Source organism: Pantherophis guttatus, chromosome 2 (genome assembly GCF_059756535.1).
Source record: "Pantherophis guttatus breed Tessera chromosome 2, ASM5975653v1, whole genome shotgun sequence".
NCBI classification, from domain to species: Eukaryota; Metazoa; Chordata; class Lepidosauria; order Squamata; family Colubridae; genus Pantherophis; species Pantherophis guttatus.
This window is the reverse complement of record NC_142064.1, coordinates 167117286-167135666: the sequence shown is the minus strand read 5'-3', so window position 1 is coordinate 167135666 and position 18381 is coordinate 167117286. Positions and strand designations below refer to the sequence as shown.

The 18381-nt window shown below is 33.8% G+C and overlaps 1 protein-coding gene across 12 annotated transcripts in view; it reads right to left on the bottom strand.

Moving 5' to 3' along the window:
• MAP2K4 (mitogen-activated protein kinase kinase 4) overlaps nt 1-18381 on the bottom strand; it is a 54246-nt gene that overhangs the window by 32147 nt on the left and 3718 nt on the right. For 8 of the 12 annotated variants that reach the window (XM_087887257.1, XM_087887259.1, XM_034408494.3 and 5 more), the window contains exon 2: nt 5163-5262. The exons of 1 other annotated variant lie outside the window; for it this stretch is intronic. Coding sequence is in view for 7 of the 11 variants with exons in the window: in XM_034408487.3 (XP_034264378.1) it covers nt 5163-5262 (100 nt within the window). In the remaining 4 variants the exon portion in view is untranslated. Of the gene's footprint in view, nt 1-5162; nt 5263-10834; nt 10868-18381 lie in introns of all 12 variants that reach the window. 3 more of the 12 variants (XM_034408493.3, XM_034408492.3, XM_034408489.3) reach the window with 1 other exon arrangement.

Here is an 18381-nt window from a genome sequence, read left to right as displayed (position 1 = left end):
TTATAAAAATGACAGGAAAACACAGTGCTGTTACCATATAATGCAAGAACATGCATAGATAGTCACTGAGAAGAAAGCCTGCTTCAGACAAAATATACACATTATTTATCTTCTTTATCCTTCCACTTGAAAAATAAAAAGACACTATAGTATATAAGTTAATTTGAAAGCCTTGTTAAAATCAATGTACATTAAACTGCACTGCGTTAAATAAAAGCAGAATGTTACAATCTGAGGCTTACTTGAAAGTAAGTCATATGAAATCTATTGAATTTCTAAGCAAATTCATTACATTTTAATTTCCAGTGAAGTACTTTTAGTTATCATATGAATGAACTACAATTGAAGTGTTTGTGAACTGATAAACTATCTTAATGACATATTGTATTTTTTCACATTGTTTTGATCTCACTGTTTATGTCTTGGATCGACCAATCAATAGTAACTATAATTTGATTTTTAGGGTGGAATAGGTTTAATTCATTGTGAAACACTGAAGTTAGAGGTATCTTCACTGCTCATTCAATGGTTTTTTGAGGAACAAATAAGTATTTCCAGATTCTATTCTTTTATTGATATTTCCAGATAAGAAATCACCTATAACTCTAATATTCTCTAATGAAGGAGCTGGAATAAACTTTTGGAGATGGGTATTAAGAATCCTTCCATAGAAATAGACAGGACATAATGCACATTGAAATGACTATATCAAAATCTCCTGAGCCTTCTGCTTAGTAAGTATAAAAAGGTAGCTAATGCTTCTTTTTATATTTTTTGAGAATATTTTATATTAATCATATTGGGAATTTTAACAGGAGGAGAGTGTGTGGGAGATTCTAATGATCCCTTCTGGAAATTTTTTAAAATATATATGGAAAACTCAATTTTGACGCAACCTGTCCAAGATAAGCTAAAGATTACTACAGCAAGATTGATATATCATCTAGAGATAGAGTCATCACAATTCCTAAAATGACACATTTGAATCTGTCCTTTCAAATACTGAAATATAGGTACTTATATATGGCACTACACATGGATTCATGAAATATAGTAATTAATTTGCCTAACCCTGCATTCTCAACTGTTTAATTCAAAGTAATCTACTTTAATTGTTTCAGCAGTAATTATTTTAATATGATAATTTCATATAATTCTTAAAAGGAATTTACTGCAAATATATTTTTCAGACACGATAGAAGATTTCACTTTATTCCTCACTTATTATCATCAGTTTTAAAAAGTGGGAATATAGTTGCTTGAATCCTTGAAATGTGCACAAGTTATTACAATTAATTTTTCCCCTTTCATGAGAAAAATAATGCCAGTTCTCTAGTTAGAGTTCCAGAATATTTTGACATAATTCTACAGCACACCTCAACACAGATACTGAGCCAACAAGTGGGACTCCAAAGCAATGCTGAAAAATTACAAGGTTAAAATATCAGTAACCTATTTTTATTTTAGATATAAAAATATTAGGTATGGCCCAGATTAATGCCACATCTCACCTGTTAATAGCTTAATGAAAGCAGAGTCACTTCTAATTTGAACTGCAAAAAGAGGATCTGAAGGGATTATTAACGTCTGAGAATTCCTACAGCATCTTGCTGCCAATAATCAAGAACCCTTGTACTTTTTCATTACAATTATTTATTGTTTTGATATATTAGACTGACCAAATTAATTTTATTTTAGCAAGCCAACACTAATTAGGGGTTAACATTTCTTTCTACAAAGCTATTGCCCTTAGATAATCTGACCAACTCTGTATCTGAAGAGAAACTAATAGCTTTTAGAAAAAAGCTCAAAAGTTGGCACTTACAAACCAAAGTTTAAATTACTACATCATCTCTTGACCTCTTTTACTATGATTAGTTCAATAGTGTTAAGCAAAAATAGAAAACATAAATGACTTAATAGCAATTATGAAATGATAATCGAAAATAAATTTTGAAGGAATGCAGCCAAACCAAAAATCTAATGAATTCTAAAGACCAGAGATTCAATTTAGATACTGCAGCTAGACCACAATACATAAGATGAAGCCACCTTGAAAGAAAGGTGCATAAATATTTCCGTGGATTTCCGGCACGGTTCTGCAAATAGCTACATAGTATGTTTCTAGAACCCACCTCTGAATTTATGCTGAAATTAAGGGCTTTATGCCCTATGCTTTAAAATTTGATAGCAATGCAATAGAAAGCAAAGAGCATAATTTGTATTTCCATATTGTTTTCAATCTAATTCATCATAGCTTCTTAAATTACCAATAGTAAAGGTATAAATGAATTTTCTGTCACAAGCTCTTATCACAGTATGTTAGTGTAGTTTCCTTTTTTCTATATATATATTCTAAACGTTGTTTTCTGTATGTAATATTGTATATTGATCTACTATCTGTCCAGTCTTCAAACTAATTAGTATATTTTATTAAAGACTGATTATAAATCTATCTGTATCTAAAGTATTGCAGCCATGCAACAGATGCAAAATATATATAAATATGAGAAATGATACTAATGTAATACAGACCTTATATGAATCCTCACATAGTGGAGGATTGCCTATATTAAGATTGCAGGTGAAACTAGCAATGGAAAAGTAAATTATATTTAAAGAACATGAACTGTCAAACCATACCGCCCAGGGGGAAAAAAAAGATCTACTCTAGATACTATATAAACTAATTCAGAAAATCTAACTCAGAATGACTCTGAGCACATGCTAATAATCACAATTGAAAAATATTTAAATATAATAAATTATAATAATAAAAAAGCTTTCTGTCAAAGTCAGATTCTAGAATCAATACAAATATACTGTATAACTTCTCAAGATGGAACAAAAAATAACATGCTAGTCATGTTTACTGACAGTCAAATTTAATAAGAAGACTTTTAAATAATGACCTTTAAAAAAGATATATTTCTATATATAAAAATGATTTTTTAATAGAAAATTTATCCATGCCTCCTAAGAAGATCCAGATTTTGCAACTAAGAAAATATATCTACAATTTTTTTAAGAATATACACATCACTAAATACTTCCTTTTCCATTATCCTGAAAGAAACAAATATTAACACTTTAAACTTCCAAAATGGTGCAGCTAGACACAAACCCCCTACCTCATAGAAGGAACCATTCTATCTGAGCTTTCCTATAAATGGGATGACACATTATTTCACAAGAGTTATCAACATAGTTGTGTGGAACTGAAGTTCAGTTTAGAATCAATAGGAGCAATTAATTGTTTAAAGAAAATCTAGAAGACTGGAAAAAAAATACATTTAAACTAGTTACCGTCTTGGTCTCTCTGTCCATAGGTCTTTTATACTATATACTAATCTGAATAATCAACTTAAAACAGTTCAAGAATACTAACCATAAAGGTTTTCAAAAGGTATGTGAAAATTTTCTAGATGAAAATGTCTTATTTGTTAACTTATGGTATCCTAAAAATAAAGGTAAATGATGAACATATGACAAAAGTATTTAACCTTGAAGACTTCACTGCAATTATACAAATATATACACAGAAGCAGGCGCACTGAATTCAGTGGAACTTGTTATCAGATAATTGTAATTTATAACCTAAATTTCTCAAAGTAGGGGAATCTATAAGGCAAGAAAAAAATGATACAATGGGTCTGATTATTACCCAACACAATTTATATCAACAAACTGTCATAGATTGTGGAATAGATCTATTCACTGAAAAGGAATAACAATGCTGTATTTATGTCAAGCACCAGCTATACAGGAATTGGATTGGAACAATCTGAAATTCACTATAGTCTTCGAAAATTGATTACTACAGAAAAAGCTTTTTTTCCATTTTCTATTTTGATAATGCCATTTGGCTTTAAGAACATAGCAATATTTCCAGCAGCATAAGTGAAATTAAGGATGCCAGGATTTGAACCTAGGAGCTGTTATGACAAAACCCACTATCACAAAGAGAAATTCCAATTTGGAAGTCACTGGATGAAAACATCATTGGTAAAGAAAATCTCTAGAACTGATGGATGCCTACTATAAATAATTTCTTGTAAAGAAAAAGGTTATCAAAAAGAGAAGCAGCACACTGTGAAAAAGGCACAGGAAATTGGAAAATATGAGGCCAGTGTGAAAAGACTGAAGCCTGGAGATTTCACATATTTTATTGTAGGAAGTAAATCTTGAAAAAAAAAATTGACAGACAAATCTAAAAGAGAAATTTGAAATTCTTTAAGATTTTTTTTTTAGAATCATGTTTTCTAACTTTTGGATCTCATCATTTAAATATATCCTTATGTCGACTTCATTATGAGGAATACATCCTTTCCACACCTGTTATTACTTTAGCAGTAATAGTAATGTTATTACGTGACTAAATATAGATCGACAGATATCTATTCAGTTCTAGATATAGAACTGAAACAAGGCAGAACAATAAAATTGCTGTTTGTGGAAAATGAAAAACTCTGAACTATAGGGGAAAAAAGCACCAATCCCCATTCAGCAAAACACAAGCATTTCATATTGCACACTAAAAACACTTGAGGGAATTAAAATATATAAAGATTCTTACAAACTTCATCAATAAACTTCTGAATTCTTAAAATAAAATGTAAAGAATTCCAGATTTTACTACACTTGCAGCCTGAGGAAACAGATCAGATTTCAAGATATGTCCTACTATATTAAATGTCCAACTGTTTTATACATCTGTCAACTTTACTTATGAACATAAGGCTATTCTGGTAGCCTTTCTTGAAAACTTAATGAATCTAGTAATTCCTGGAAATCTAGAAATTTTATCAAGGTTTATTTTTTAAAGATTTTTTTTTTTAGGAATGAAATGCCTCAGCTGTATCTTTCATAAATATATGTAGAAAGTAAGAATATAATGAATTTGAAAAATAGAAGCATAAATCAGTTTATTCAGTTAATGAAATAAGGGAATATTCCAATGAAAAATAACATGGGTTTTTATGTACATTCCTAAACAATAATTTGAATTTAAGTAAGGGTAAAGCAGTATATTCTTAATTTCTCAAAATACATGGTAGGTAGACAAATTTAAAATCTCGGTCCAAATAAATGTTTTTGTGATTTGAATTAAATATATGTGAGACAATAGTTCTAGTTTGTAGAACTTCTGACTTTATACTCACATGTGTGGATTCTGAAAAGGAACTCCAGGGTTCAAAGTAAATCGTGCAGTGGATTTGAAAGGTGGGTTTGCAAAATTCAGCTTCAGTGCTCTGCGCTTACCTGAGGAATAAACACAAACTCTGGTCGGGAAGAGAACACAGATTACTATATTAAAAACATTAGAATAAAACAGGAAGCATAATAACCTCTTCCTTGCAACATTTTGGATTAGCACTAAACAATTTTTATGACATCACTCACAAAAACAGTAGGGTTCTCATATTTAGCATCGGGTTATGTGCTCAAAACAAATCCGCATCTGATAAATAACTTGATTGCTCCAGATTATCTTTCATTGGGGTATTAAATAAATTTCATTTTTTCAGAAGTGAATAGTAAAGGTATTCAATTTGGATTTTCAATAATATGATTATAATGTATCAACTATATATAAAAACCAAACACCAATTGCTTGAAATTATGAGATGTAGGATGTAGAACATATGAGAGCAAATTAAAAAAAAAATAGATCACAAGTGAATTACAAATATTTTGAGCAATCAATCACAAAACCTGACTGAGATTTCTGGCAAAGGAGAAGAACATTCTGTTGCCATTTCCTGATGGGTAGCATGGGATTCAAAAAAACAAGAAAAAGTGTGTATGTTATAAAGAGTGTGTTACAGGTAAAATATACATGATAAATCATAATTTAATCACAGTTTATTGAACAAAGCACAATTTGTTCTTTTTACCTAAAATGCCTAGGCCATAAATTATGATTCATAAACCACAAAATTCCAAACCCAAACCAGATAAATGTAGTGTTTTGTGGGAGTTACTAATATCTATAATTACTAAGAAAACAAATGTGAATATGCCAGGTTGTTGTTCTCGTGGCCAATTAATATACGAAATGTGAAATTCCAGAGTAAAATAAAAAAAAATTACTGTATTTCTGACTTAAAAGCTAGGTCTTGTATGAAGAACTTCTCAAACTTGGCTGTGCGTGCGTGCGTGTGGATATGCAAAAGACCCTTCCATTGGGATTGCTGCAAAAATGGAGTTTTTACCACAGCTGTGAAGAATTTAGTGCCATAACATTTTAATCAGTGGCCTTGAACATGAACCAAATGTTCATACAAAACATGGCATAGTATAATATAATACATGGCATGTAATTCCTGGCATAGTAATATCTATTATGAGCATAGTCAAGTGCCTGGTGCAGTTGCTAAAATTGAATGTACATGTTCCTTGAGAGAGATTTAAATCCACAGTAATATTAAACATGCCCATAAAACACTTTACTGCCATATACTTTTTAATGAAATATAGATAATCCTTGACTTAGGACAATTGAGCCCCAAATTTCCATCACTAAGCAAGACAAGCAAGTTGTTAATTTTGCTCCATTTTGCCACAGTAGTTAAAGTGAAACACTGCAATTGTTAAGTTACTAACATGGTTGTAAAGTGAATCTGGCTTCCCCATTGACTTTTCAGAATTGATGAAACTAGTAGATCCCTCACTGTAGAGGATCAGAAATATTGAAATATGAGGAATATATAAAAATGCAAAAGGATTCAAAAACTTTTAAGTACTACTGTACATTTTATTGCATCGGTCCTTAGAAAAATCTCTGAAGAGCCAGAACAAATGTATGATGTAACTGGGAACATTCAGCAGGTGCAAATAATACTATCTCTTCTTTACAGATGAACCAGTAAATAACACATGAAATAGCAGGAAGAACAGTAACAAATGGGAGCCATGGGGCAGAATAAAAGGAAGATAACATGAATCTTGCAGAACTAACGTATATTGAATTAATGGAAAAAGCCAGGTATATTACATTTCCGAAGAAACCTCTACCAAGATTTTTATAATGTTCATAGTTCACTGTTCATAGTGACTGACTGAACAAAGGAAGAAGTGAGCAACCTAGCATTCATTAGTATGGTTAAATGTTTGCTTTAACTGCATGTCTTTCTCTTGCCTTATGCTCATATGACATAACAGAACTACGGAACATGGTTTATTTGTTATATATTTCTAAACAAAACTTTTCCCTGCAATCCTTCCCTTTTTGTAATAAGGGAAAAATTTGGGCCTGCTAGCATACAGAAATTGTAACAAAATACAAAAAAATTGGGTTTAATAATATGCGTATGTGTGTGGGTTAATAACGTGTGTGGGTGTGTGAATGTACAGAAACATAATCTCCATCAAAAAATAATCTGGAAAAAGAAGAGACATCCTTTCCATGTTTAAACTGGATTTTTATAAAACTTTAGCAGGAGATGAAAAATTATATTTTAATAAGCAAACTGATTAGAATTAGGATGCTACTTTGAAGTTTTTTTCCAGTGCACCAGGAAATGTCCTCCAACTATTTACATATTTTAAATGAATATACCTTTATCTTTAATCTTTTTCTGTTTTTACTTAAAACGCTGCCTTGATGGCGCAGCAGATTAAAGTGCTGTTAAGTAGCACTTAGCTGCCAGCTGCCTGCAATTACTGCAAGTTCAAATCTCACCAGGCTCAAGGTTGACTCGGCCTTCCATCCTTTCAAGGTAGGTAAAATGAGGACCCGGATTGTGGGGGCAATAAGCTGACTTTGTATAAAAAGAACACCGCTTAGGGGAGGCCGAAAGCCCTACTAAGCAGGTATATACAAAAGTATGAAGGCTATTGCTTAACACATTGTAAGCCGCCCTGAGACTCCAGAGAAGGGTGGCATATAAATCGAACCAATAAATAAAATATTTTTTATGATGTACTATGTATTGTTTTTATATACTATATGCCACCCAGAATCATGTTTTGTGACACTGCTAAATAAATTTGTTAAATACCATTTTGATCTCTTTCCAGAAAAAAATCACAAAGGCTACTGTATTTAAATGGAATAATGTTCTATTTAACTGGTTTAGCCAAATTTCTAAAGCTGTTTGGAAATGGTACATTTATTCCACACACTATAGAATATTTTAGTATATAAACAGAATAAATTGCACAAAAAAACTGAAAAAAGGTGTAAAATACCCACAAAACATTATTTCATGGCCAGACAGATCATACATAATTGATGAGCTTTCTTAACTATGCAAGCTCTTGCTATGTAAATTATATTCCCAAATATAATTTAATAATTCATATTATTTAGTCCTCATTCCTGCCTTCTGGTGAACAATAATACCAATGCTAATGTCATTTTCAACGTCTTACTCCTAAGAACAGGACACCCATATAAATCAGACTGACAACTGTGGGGAAAAAACCTATGGTGGTATACAAACATTATGTCAATATAGAACATAATAACCAGAAAATAAAGAGAAAGATTGCATCTGAAAGTCTTATTTTATACTAATATCTTATTGGAAGGAGCTACAACTTAATGCTAAAATTCAATGTTTCTAGCATAGATAATAATCAGAAATAGGAAAGGGCAGAGGAACTCATATCAGGTGCAACAGAGGAAATTTGTCTTTAAACATTTGTTTAAATGGAGCCTAAAGCTGCTACTTTTACCAAGAGGGAAACCCCTCTCAAAACAAACTGTGGCCAAATCCTTTTGTTCATTTCTCTTGCTCTAAACAAAGATTGTAGCACAAGCAATAGGTCAAAAATTGTCCATACCATGGCCCCAAATCTTGATCTTGGACCATGTGGTTCCCATTTACTTTAAAGAACTATTCAGACAATTACCAGCTACATCGATTATGCTTTCCATAAAAGTTGTCTTAAGAACTCGGGTTTGTTATCCATGTAGACATCGCAGTTTGCAAGAAGGACAAGAGGAAAACAGCATTCCATAGAACAATGGTTGTCTTGTTGGAACAGAAAACAACGTAACACACACACACACCACAAACACTATGCAAATTCTCTTAACACTTTACTTCAGTGTTTCTACTTTCTTCTGTAGCAGCATCTTTTCCATATCCTGCATCTCAAACTAATTAACTAAAGGAAACCCAGTACTATCATGAGAAATAATCTAATTTATTGGTTTAAAGATGCTTTATTAGTCTTCGTACTTCTTGCCTATAATGAAAGATCCTCTTCAGAAATCTCAGAGATAAAATTCTGTCACAAATTCCTGAACATCCACAATTATTACAGAAGAATTTATCACTTCTAATTTAAATAGGCATATTTATTAGCTTAAAAAAACATATAAATTAAATGCAGGATGAATATGTTTAAGTAAGTTTACCCAACAGAAAAAATTGTGTTCTTCAACAGAGTTCCCACTACATCATGGCAGGCAATTATAAAGATATAATGTACATAGCAATTAAAAATGAAAGCCATAAGAGGATGAAAAAATGAAAAAAAAAATGGTGCAGAGCTTCCATTAATCATCCAAATGCAACCTGACAAGGACTGATTAAAATGTCTAAGCTTTGTAGACATTTCAGACTCATGGCATACACTCAGTAGTGTTTCCACATTATTCTGAGGTAGATAAAAAGCGATATAAATGATAATATTTTCTCATCTTCACACAATTTTTGAATATTGGGAGATTATATTCATATTAAAGGATAGTATAGATGAGCAAGGTAGATCCTTTTATTGTTGGCTACATACATACACATACACAGCAAATGTTCATACTGGAAATCCTGCTCTCTACTCTCTCTAAATCCTGCTCTCTCAAATATGGGCTCTTGGAATGCAACAACTTCTGTCAAGTGGAAAGTTTTTATAAACAGAGGAAATTGTGCTCTACAAATGATGGGTGATATGAAAAGGGAAGCTTGAATGTGCTTAAGAGGTTTAAGGTAAAACCTTCACTAAGAAAAGAGAGTTATAACTTAAATGTCTAGCACATATTCTTTAGATATGTGATGGCGAACCTATGGCACTCGTGCCCGAAGTGGCACACAGAGCCATATTGCCCGGCCCGCATGGCCTCGCCCATTGCTCTTCCAGGTTTCTGGCTGCATGTGCATGGGATGATCAGGTGGCCTTCGTGCGTGGGACAGTGCCAAAAACTGGAAGAACTGGTCTTCTGTTTTCCGGTGCACGCATGCGCGCCAGAAACCAGAAGAGGAGCAGCCTGGTGTGCATGCGTGCGCCAGAAACCGAAGCTCTTCCAGTTCGCATCCCCAATGAGTGTGCATGCACTCCCTTTTCAGCACTCATGCCCAACATTTCCAATCAAAGAGTCTCATGTAGCAGCAGTGGTAAATTGCATCTTATGAGATGCTGGTGAGTTGCTGGTCAATATTAAACTGATAATCTAACCAAATATGTTAGTCTATATATAACTTGATATCTGAAGGGAGAGCCCTAATTTGCTGAATATCAGATCCCTACTGAAATAATCAGTTTAGTGTTTAAATAGTTTCCTTAAATACTTACATCTACAAATCATATGAAAATAAGTATTTTTATATTACACAGAATTTAAATACACTTTTAGTTTGCAAAAGACAAAAATCTTGCATATATTTTAAGCTATTTACTGTGGGAACAATTATCATTATCCAAGATAAATAACAAATTAAAGATTTAAGAAATAGAATACCATTTTGGAAAATGAAAAATGGAAGCACTGTCATTGTATTAATGCATGGCCGGTTAGTTAGATCAACAGTGGACACATTCCCAATACCAAGAATGATTTAAAAATAAATTAAAATAGCAGAATACTATAAAACATGTAGCTTACTTTGTGCTTTTTCACAGAAGTTTATCTGAAAGCCTAAAGCAAAAAAGATAAGTTCTAGTTCATTTACTGGAAATTACAGATGTTCATAACCTTTAAAATCACATTTAATGTTCATTTAAAAAAAACTTAAGAGACCAAATAACAGGTTTAACATAGGTAAAATAATATCTGAATTGCAAAGAACAAATTCCAATAATTGATTTTTTTGTTGGTATCAATTGCAATCTCCTTAGGATACTCCTGCAACCTATACTGAGAATATAATTTTCAGAACGGCAATGGAATTTGAAGTTCCAGAGAATCTGAAGTGCCTTAGCTTAGGAAAAGCTTATCTATTAAAAAACAGTTGAATTATTCTATCCAAAACGTTTGTAAAGGATCACATGAACATCCAGATCAGATCAATTGATAGAGGTTGCATATTAGTTGTTAATTTAAAAACAGAAAGTTAAAAATAAATAGCTAGTGAGGTTTCCATATGATGACTTCTGTGGCAACATTCTGAAATTTACAAATACAGTTTTGAAAATAGTTTTTTCCAGGTCAGCTTATGTTTCATTGTAATGCATGGGTGAGAAACTTTTTTTGAATTAATGACTGCACTCAGACTCAAAGGCACAATAATCACAGAGTGCTCTGAGTGTGGAAGCCAGACTATGTGCTGGTAGATGCTAAGATTTCCAATTTAAAGCACAAGAAAAAATATATAATCTGCATAGTAGCAGATGCCACATCCTTCTATATACAAAGAAAGTGGAAATACTCTCTTTTTTCTCCCTATTATTAACACAAACAAATCAGGAGAAGTAAATTTGGGGCAACGTAATTATGAGTGGCAAATAAATGCCACAGCTTATTGCCAAACAGCAGAGAAAGCAAAATGTGGGTGACAATAGAAGTCACCAAGGACAGCAACAAGAAACAAGCTATGGATATTAGCAGCAAATTTGGGGAGAAAGACTTCTCAAAGTTGTGGACAGAAACGGACATGAAGTTAGAAGATAGATTGAATAGAGAAGACGTATCAATAAATGTTAGTAGCAACTGAAAACTGCTACAAATATGCAACTCACAGATTATTCCCCATGGCTTTAAAACAGGGCTAGGGAACGATGACCCTTTTTATGAATTGTGGACTTCAACTCCCAGAATTGGCTGGTATGGCTGGCTCAAGAATTCAGGGAATTGAAGTCCACAAGTTATAAAAGGGCCATCGTTCCCCACCCCTGCTTTAAAGGGTAGGGACTGCCATTTCTATATAAAAAGGTACAGTTCCCTGCCATTCAATAGTTGTGTAATTCATATAACCAGAATTATATTTTGCATAAATTCCAATTCTGTTTCTTCAGCCTTTATGAAACTAGGCTGATATTGATTTTTGCTTTGTTTGGTTATTTTCCCAAACTGCTTTATGTTATTTTTGTTGGTTTGAAGAATGATTAGCTTTCCTTGAGTTACCAAAATTTCTCTTAAGCATCCTCTGCATGTTTTTAAGGCTACCTTCGCAGATATTTTAACCCTTAGATAAATCTGGTCCCGAGTAGAATTCTCTACCCAGGTCCAATCTCGCTTGTCAATGAACTGAGACTACTAAATTCAGAAAACAATCTCTTAAAATAATGCTTTATTTATTTCTAAGATTTCTATCTCACCTTTTCTTTGGTAGCTCAAAGCATAAAACATGGCACAAGGTAATAGCCACTATTTTGCCATTTTAAGATTGAGAATTAAAATTGTAATAACTTGCAATTATAGAATTCCAAGATATTTTAATGACAAATTCAACTCTAATTCTTAGTGTACTGCAATATTCAAAGGCAAGCAGTTACTTGAGGATATTTTTACAGTAGTGTAGATACAGATATGAGAATTTTGATGACTCTTATGACCTCAGTTACCATCATTTAATAAAATATGTTTGAAAATCTGTTAGCTTTGAAACAGCACCAAATGACCCTACAAAATTCAGAAGCAAAACTTTAATATAACAATCAAAGATACTGTAAAAAGCCTTTAATCAAGAAGCTCTATTTAGCTATGGACTATTCTATCTTTATTATTAAATATAATTTCAGGTTACACTTAATGAACTATTGGTGTAAGGAATAAATATAATCAAACATTACGGACAGCTTCTGATTCAGTAACAGCTCAAGAGTTGTAGCATAACAAATGGGGTTGGGTTGCCTCAAATTGTATCAGGTTATTTTATTTACTATTACTGGAATCTGACAAGTTGAAGATTTGAACTAGCCTTTCTATTGTATAATCACAGTGAAGGGTTCAATCTGAAGGGAAATTTATACCATATTATATAAATTCATGTCAGCCAATTGCAGGAGCAAGAAAGTACACCACCTGATATTTGACAATGTGCATCCCTGTGTATGCACAATCTGAAAATTCTATGTAAACTCATAGGTGCAGTTAAGTGTTCCATTCATGTTATTACATGAATTATAATTAATAGTAACAGAAAACATTTGCTCTCAACAGTTTCAGAAACTGGTTCACAATAAATCTCCATAATTAGTCTTCTAAAAACCTGTATGCAAAATACTTGATTGCAAATAGAAAACAAGGGATCTAGAAACATGAGCAAATCAAAAGGAAAGAATCATTTCTCAGCTATGACCACCAGTTAGAAACATATCAAGCTGCTCATAGTTAATATCTTTTTTAATTTGAAACATGAAAATTTATACTCTTTGAAGTTCAACCAAGCTAAGCGAGACATAAAGAGTACCAGTGATGAAATTCAAATAATATGCTAAGAGAAGAGAGCACAAGGGCAGAGAGGCAGGGAGAGGCAGAAATATAGCTGTAAGTAAAGAACACAAAGACAATTACAATAGTGTCATTCTATAGTACTTTAAACTCTATAATTACTATAAGTTTAATAGATCCATGCCATGAACATAATGATCTTGGGGGCATGCCATGAACATAGTGATCTTAGCAAAGCATTTGATAAAGTCTCTCATTATAACTTTATTCATAAAATGTTAAAAACATGAACCAGATTATACAACTGTTAGATGGATTCATAACTGCCTGAATATCCATTGCTAGAAAAGACTAATAAATGGTTCCCTAGCTTGTGGGAGAGTAGCATCAAATGGAAAGGCAGAGCTCTATTCTAAACCCAATATTGTTCACCATGTTTATTAATCACCTAGATTGATGGCTATGAGAATGATTATAAAATACAGGTTTGGAGAGTAGGCTAAAACAAACAAGAACAAGGAGAAATATAAAGTCTTGGATCTGGGGAGAAAATATTGGATGGGGGAGATCTAGCTTGCCAATAGTTCACATAAAAAGGATTTTTGTTTTAGTAGGTCACAAGCTGAATAAGAGCAATGTGCTACAGCTGCTAAAATGCTAAATGTTATTTTGGGATGTATTAACAGAAGCACAGATTCAGCATCACAGTAAGTTACTGTCACACTCTACCAGGAGTGGGATTCTGCCAGTTCGGACCGGTTCGGATGTACCGGTAGCTCCGATGATCAGCTGAGAGCGAACCAGTTCGCTCCGACGATCAGCTGGGCCCACCTGCCCCTGCGCTATACCTACCTTTATTTCGTTTGAAGCCCAGCTGATTGGTGTGGCAGCGCGGATTGCCATGCCTCAGCTGTTTTGTTTATCGGAACTGCAGTAGAAGGCGCTGTTTTCAAATATACTGCATGCACACAGATCGCCTGTTTGGCGCGCATGCGAGCTAAGCACGCATGCGTGCACAAAGCGCGTGCGAAGCAAACCGGTTGTTACACCGGTTGAATCCCACCACTGCACTTATGTAACACTAAAGGTGCTTTCAGGATTGATCCAGCCATCCCATTTAGGCACTTTGGTTCTGAGAGGCCAATAGCTGCTAGAAAATTAGGTCCCTTTGCTGCTGCCACCACACCCCTTTATTATAGTCAGTGTTGCCCTTCCCACCAGCTGAGGACTATAGGGGAAATCCTTACCCCATCCTGAGTCAGGCTGAACTATGGTATGGGGAAACCAAACAAAACTTTGGGAGTCTATAGCTTAGCCAAGCTCAGCCAGGTGATAGCAGGCCATGACTAGTCAACTGAAAATGAAAATCAACTTTATTAGGGGTGACAAAAGATACGGTTCTACACAAAGTTAAAAGAGATGAAAATGTTTAAAAGCTATCCCCAGAAACATAAATCTGGTTTGTTATTTAAAAGGCCAGTTGTTGCCCATCACAGATAAAATGGATGCAGGCTACAAACAAAGTGAGAGGACTGAAAACTGAGTTCAATGAGAAAAGGTTAAAGGAAGTCAGTATGGTAAGCCTGGAAAAGAAAAGAGACAAAACATAATAGTAGTCTTTAGATATCTAAAAAGGACCATTTTGCAGATGAGGGAGTATACTTGTTCAGTTGCCCCAGAGGACAAGACAAGAACCAATTCACTGAAAACACAAAGAAGTAGATGCAGGTTAGATATATATTTTTAAAAATCTCCCACTTCTTGCATATGAAGCTTCCCAGGTCTACAAGGAGGCATGTTAAACACTGCTGACTAGGGCAGAATATTTAACTATGTTCAAATTTTACAACAGATTACAATAAAGTACATTTTGCATTATTGTAACTTATATTTTAGTGATATTAAGGGATCATTCCTAGAAGAAATTAATTTGCTCTTTTTTATATTAAATTACTTCTCTTCTAGCCCTGTGCAAAGATCCAGAGACAAAGGACAAAATGTGATTTGGAAGCATCACAGTTGGTAAGCCTGTTGGAAAAGTATTGAATTAACAGTTTCTTTCTCTTGGGCTTCTACACCTGATACAAGATCCCAGAAAAATATGCTTTTGGCTTAAAGACAGGTGCTATGCTTATACTGTCTAAATTCTGGATCATATTCTGTTCTACGAATTTTGATTTATTTATAATTAAAATTTATAAAGCTGTCCAAGTTTATAAGATTATAGGCAATGTAATTTTAAAACATTACATTGCCTAAAACAAACAAAAAGAGAACATAACAGGCATAGCAAGGATGAACAAACATATCCTAGCCAAACAGACACTGCACATCAAATGGGTACATCCTGACTTATCCCAGGACTTGCGGGAGGGGGTTGAGAGGTGGAATCATGTTTTTCAAAGACTTTTTAATGGTCTGCAAGATCAGGTTAGTCCAAACCTTAGGGACAGGGAGATGTTATTCCAAGGAGCAAATGATGTGATAGAGAAAGTCTACCTCATAAATCCTATTAGAAGATTTTGCTTAATGGAAGAATATGAAGCACACCAACTCTGTTAGATCTAGGGATAGGAGAGAAGTGGCCCCACAAATAGCCAGGCCCTATGCCATAAAGCGCCAATAGGTGATAACCAAGCTCTGGAATTATACTTAAAGCTTAATCAATGCAACTCATGTAGTAGGGGTATAATTGCTTGCACTGCTACATTCTGGAACAGCTGAAGTTTCTGAGTGGCTTTCAAGAGGAGCTACAGTAATGTACAGCATGTTGCAGTACTGCACACATAAGGTGACCAAGGAATACATAACTGTGAGAAAGTGGAAATCACATGGCTGGTACACTAGCTGAACCTATAAGAAGCCTGTCCTGGCCACAGCTTCCACCTGATCTTTGAGTAGGATCTGTGAATCCAGAAAGATTCTCAAATTTTAAACGGTTTTTAATGTTTGTATTATGTGTATTTTACTTTTTTGGCTGTTCATCGCCCTGAGTCCTTCGGGAGTAGGGCAGTATATAAATTTAATTATAAATAAATAAATAAATAAATAAATAAAAATTGTGCATTAGTTCTGTATCTTCCCCAGAAGATCCATGCACCTATTAGGCATTCATTTTTGTCAATGCTAAGCATATTCTTCCTCAGCCAGATCCAAACAGCTTCCAGGAAATGAAACAAGCCCCAACAGAATAACTTGGACAACTCAGTACAGGTTGATGCATGAACTCAGTAAGCTGAACAAACGTAGATGTTAAAACAAGGGAGACTAGAAAATCAAATCCTGAGGCACCCTGGTTTGTTTTGGGCTGAATTTCTCCCTCCTTCCCTCCCATATCTACTGGAACCAGTCACAGAAAATGAGTCACACTACAGCATCAACATGGCCCTAAAAATCCTCCTTCACCTCCAACTACCAAACTCCATATCCAATCTAGAGAGGTTCCAGGATCAGTGGTATCTACAGTTGTTAAGAACCAGGATGCTGGTATCACCTCAACTGGTTCTGTCAAAATTCATTGGCAAGCATAATCAATTTTGTCCCTGTATCATGTCCCAGCCTGAAACTCAATACAAATAGGTCTAGATAATCTACTTCTTCCAGAGCCCTCAGCAATCTTATCCAATGGAGGCTGGACAAAAATCAGTAATAAATGTAGGATCCAGCAATGGCTTCTTGAGGGAGCATATCACCATCTTTTATGTATGGGACACACTCATTACACAGCTCTATTCTTTTCCTTTGTGAGCAATTAATCATTCTTGGTTCATTCTGAAAGCTACCTAAACTTATCTAGGGTGTGCATGTGTTGATCACAACTTGAATACAGGGAGGGAAAAGAAACATATTAAATCCTCTCCAAAAGAGGCAACAACCAAGACAAGTCTATACTTGTTATAGTAGAATCATTTAGTATAGTGGGAGATCAGCAGAATGATTTTTGACCTTGAACCACAAGTTATGACTTGCATCCAAGGATCTGTAAGAGCTATCAAGCATTCAGGCTTCCTTACTCACATGAGTTATTAATATACACCTTGTATCCAACTATATGTTACCTACCATTGAAATAAGTGGGAGAAATGTACTTTTGTACATTTGTGAGCTGGCATAGTTATTGAAGCACCAAAAATCTCACAAACATTCAGAGACTAAAAAGAAAATTGATCTCTTAATATTTGGTCAAATCTAGAATGAGAGTATAAAACTTATGTAGACAATGAAATTATTTGATTCCTGTATTAAGAACTATCTAAATTTGCTTTTTCTACTCAAGCTTACCATCTATTATAATGCATATAAATTATGCATATTTAACATAATTTAAAAACTGGGGAATCACTCTATCAATAAATTTTAGAAGGTATATAACTTTCAGTGAAAATATAGTTTCTCCTATAAAGTAGTCGGGACTTGCAAATGAAGCAGAATCAAATCAATTATTTAAACAAGGGTTGATAATCATGATAATTCAATTTATTGACCAATCAGTCCCTATCAACAAAATAGAAGGAATGGAGCATTCTTCCAATTTACAACTTGAGAGCCTGTGGAATAGACTGAAGGAAAGGAATATGGCAGGTTTACGGAAGAAGTAACACATGGAAAGTCTTCTTGCATGAAGTTGGATTTTTCCCAATTATTTTAAAATAGTGATTTAATGCAGTTTAATTTTCATTAATCACGGCTGGCTATACTGTACTGTGTGATGAGCACCATCTTGTTTTTAATGTTAAATGTCTTGAGAGATTCAGTTCTAGTCCCACCTTAGGTGCAAAGCCAGCTGGGTGACCTTGTGCTAGTAGTCTCTCTCATCCCTA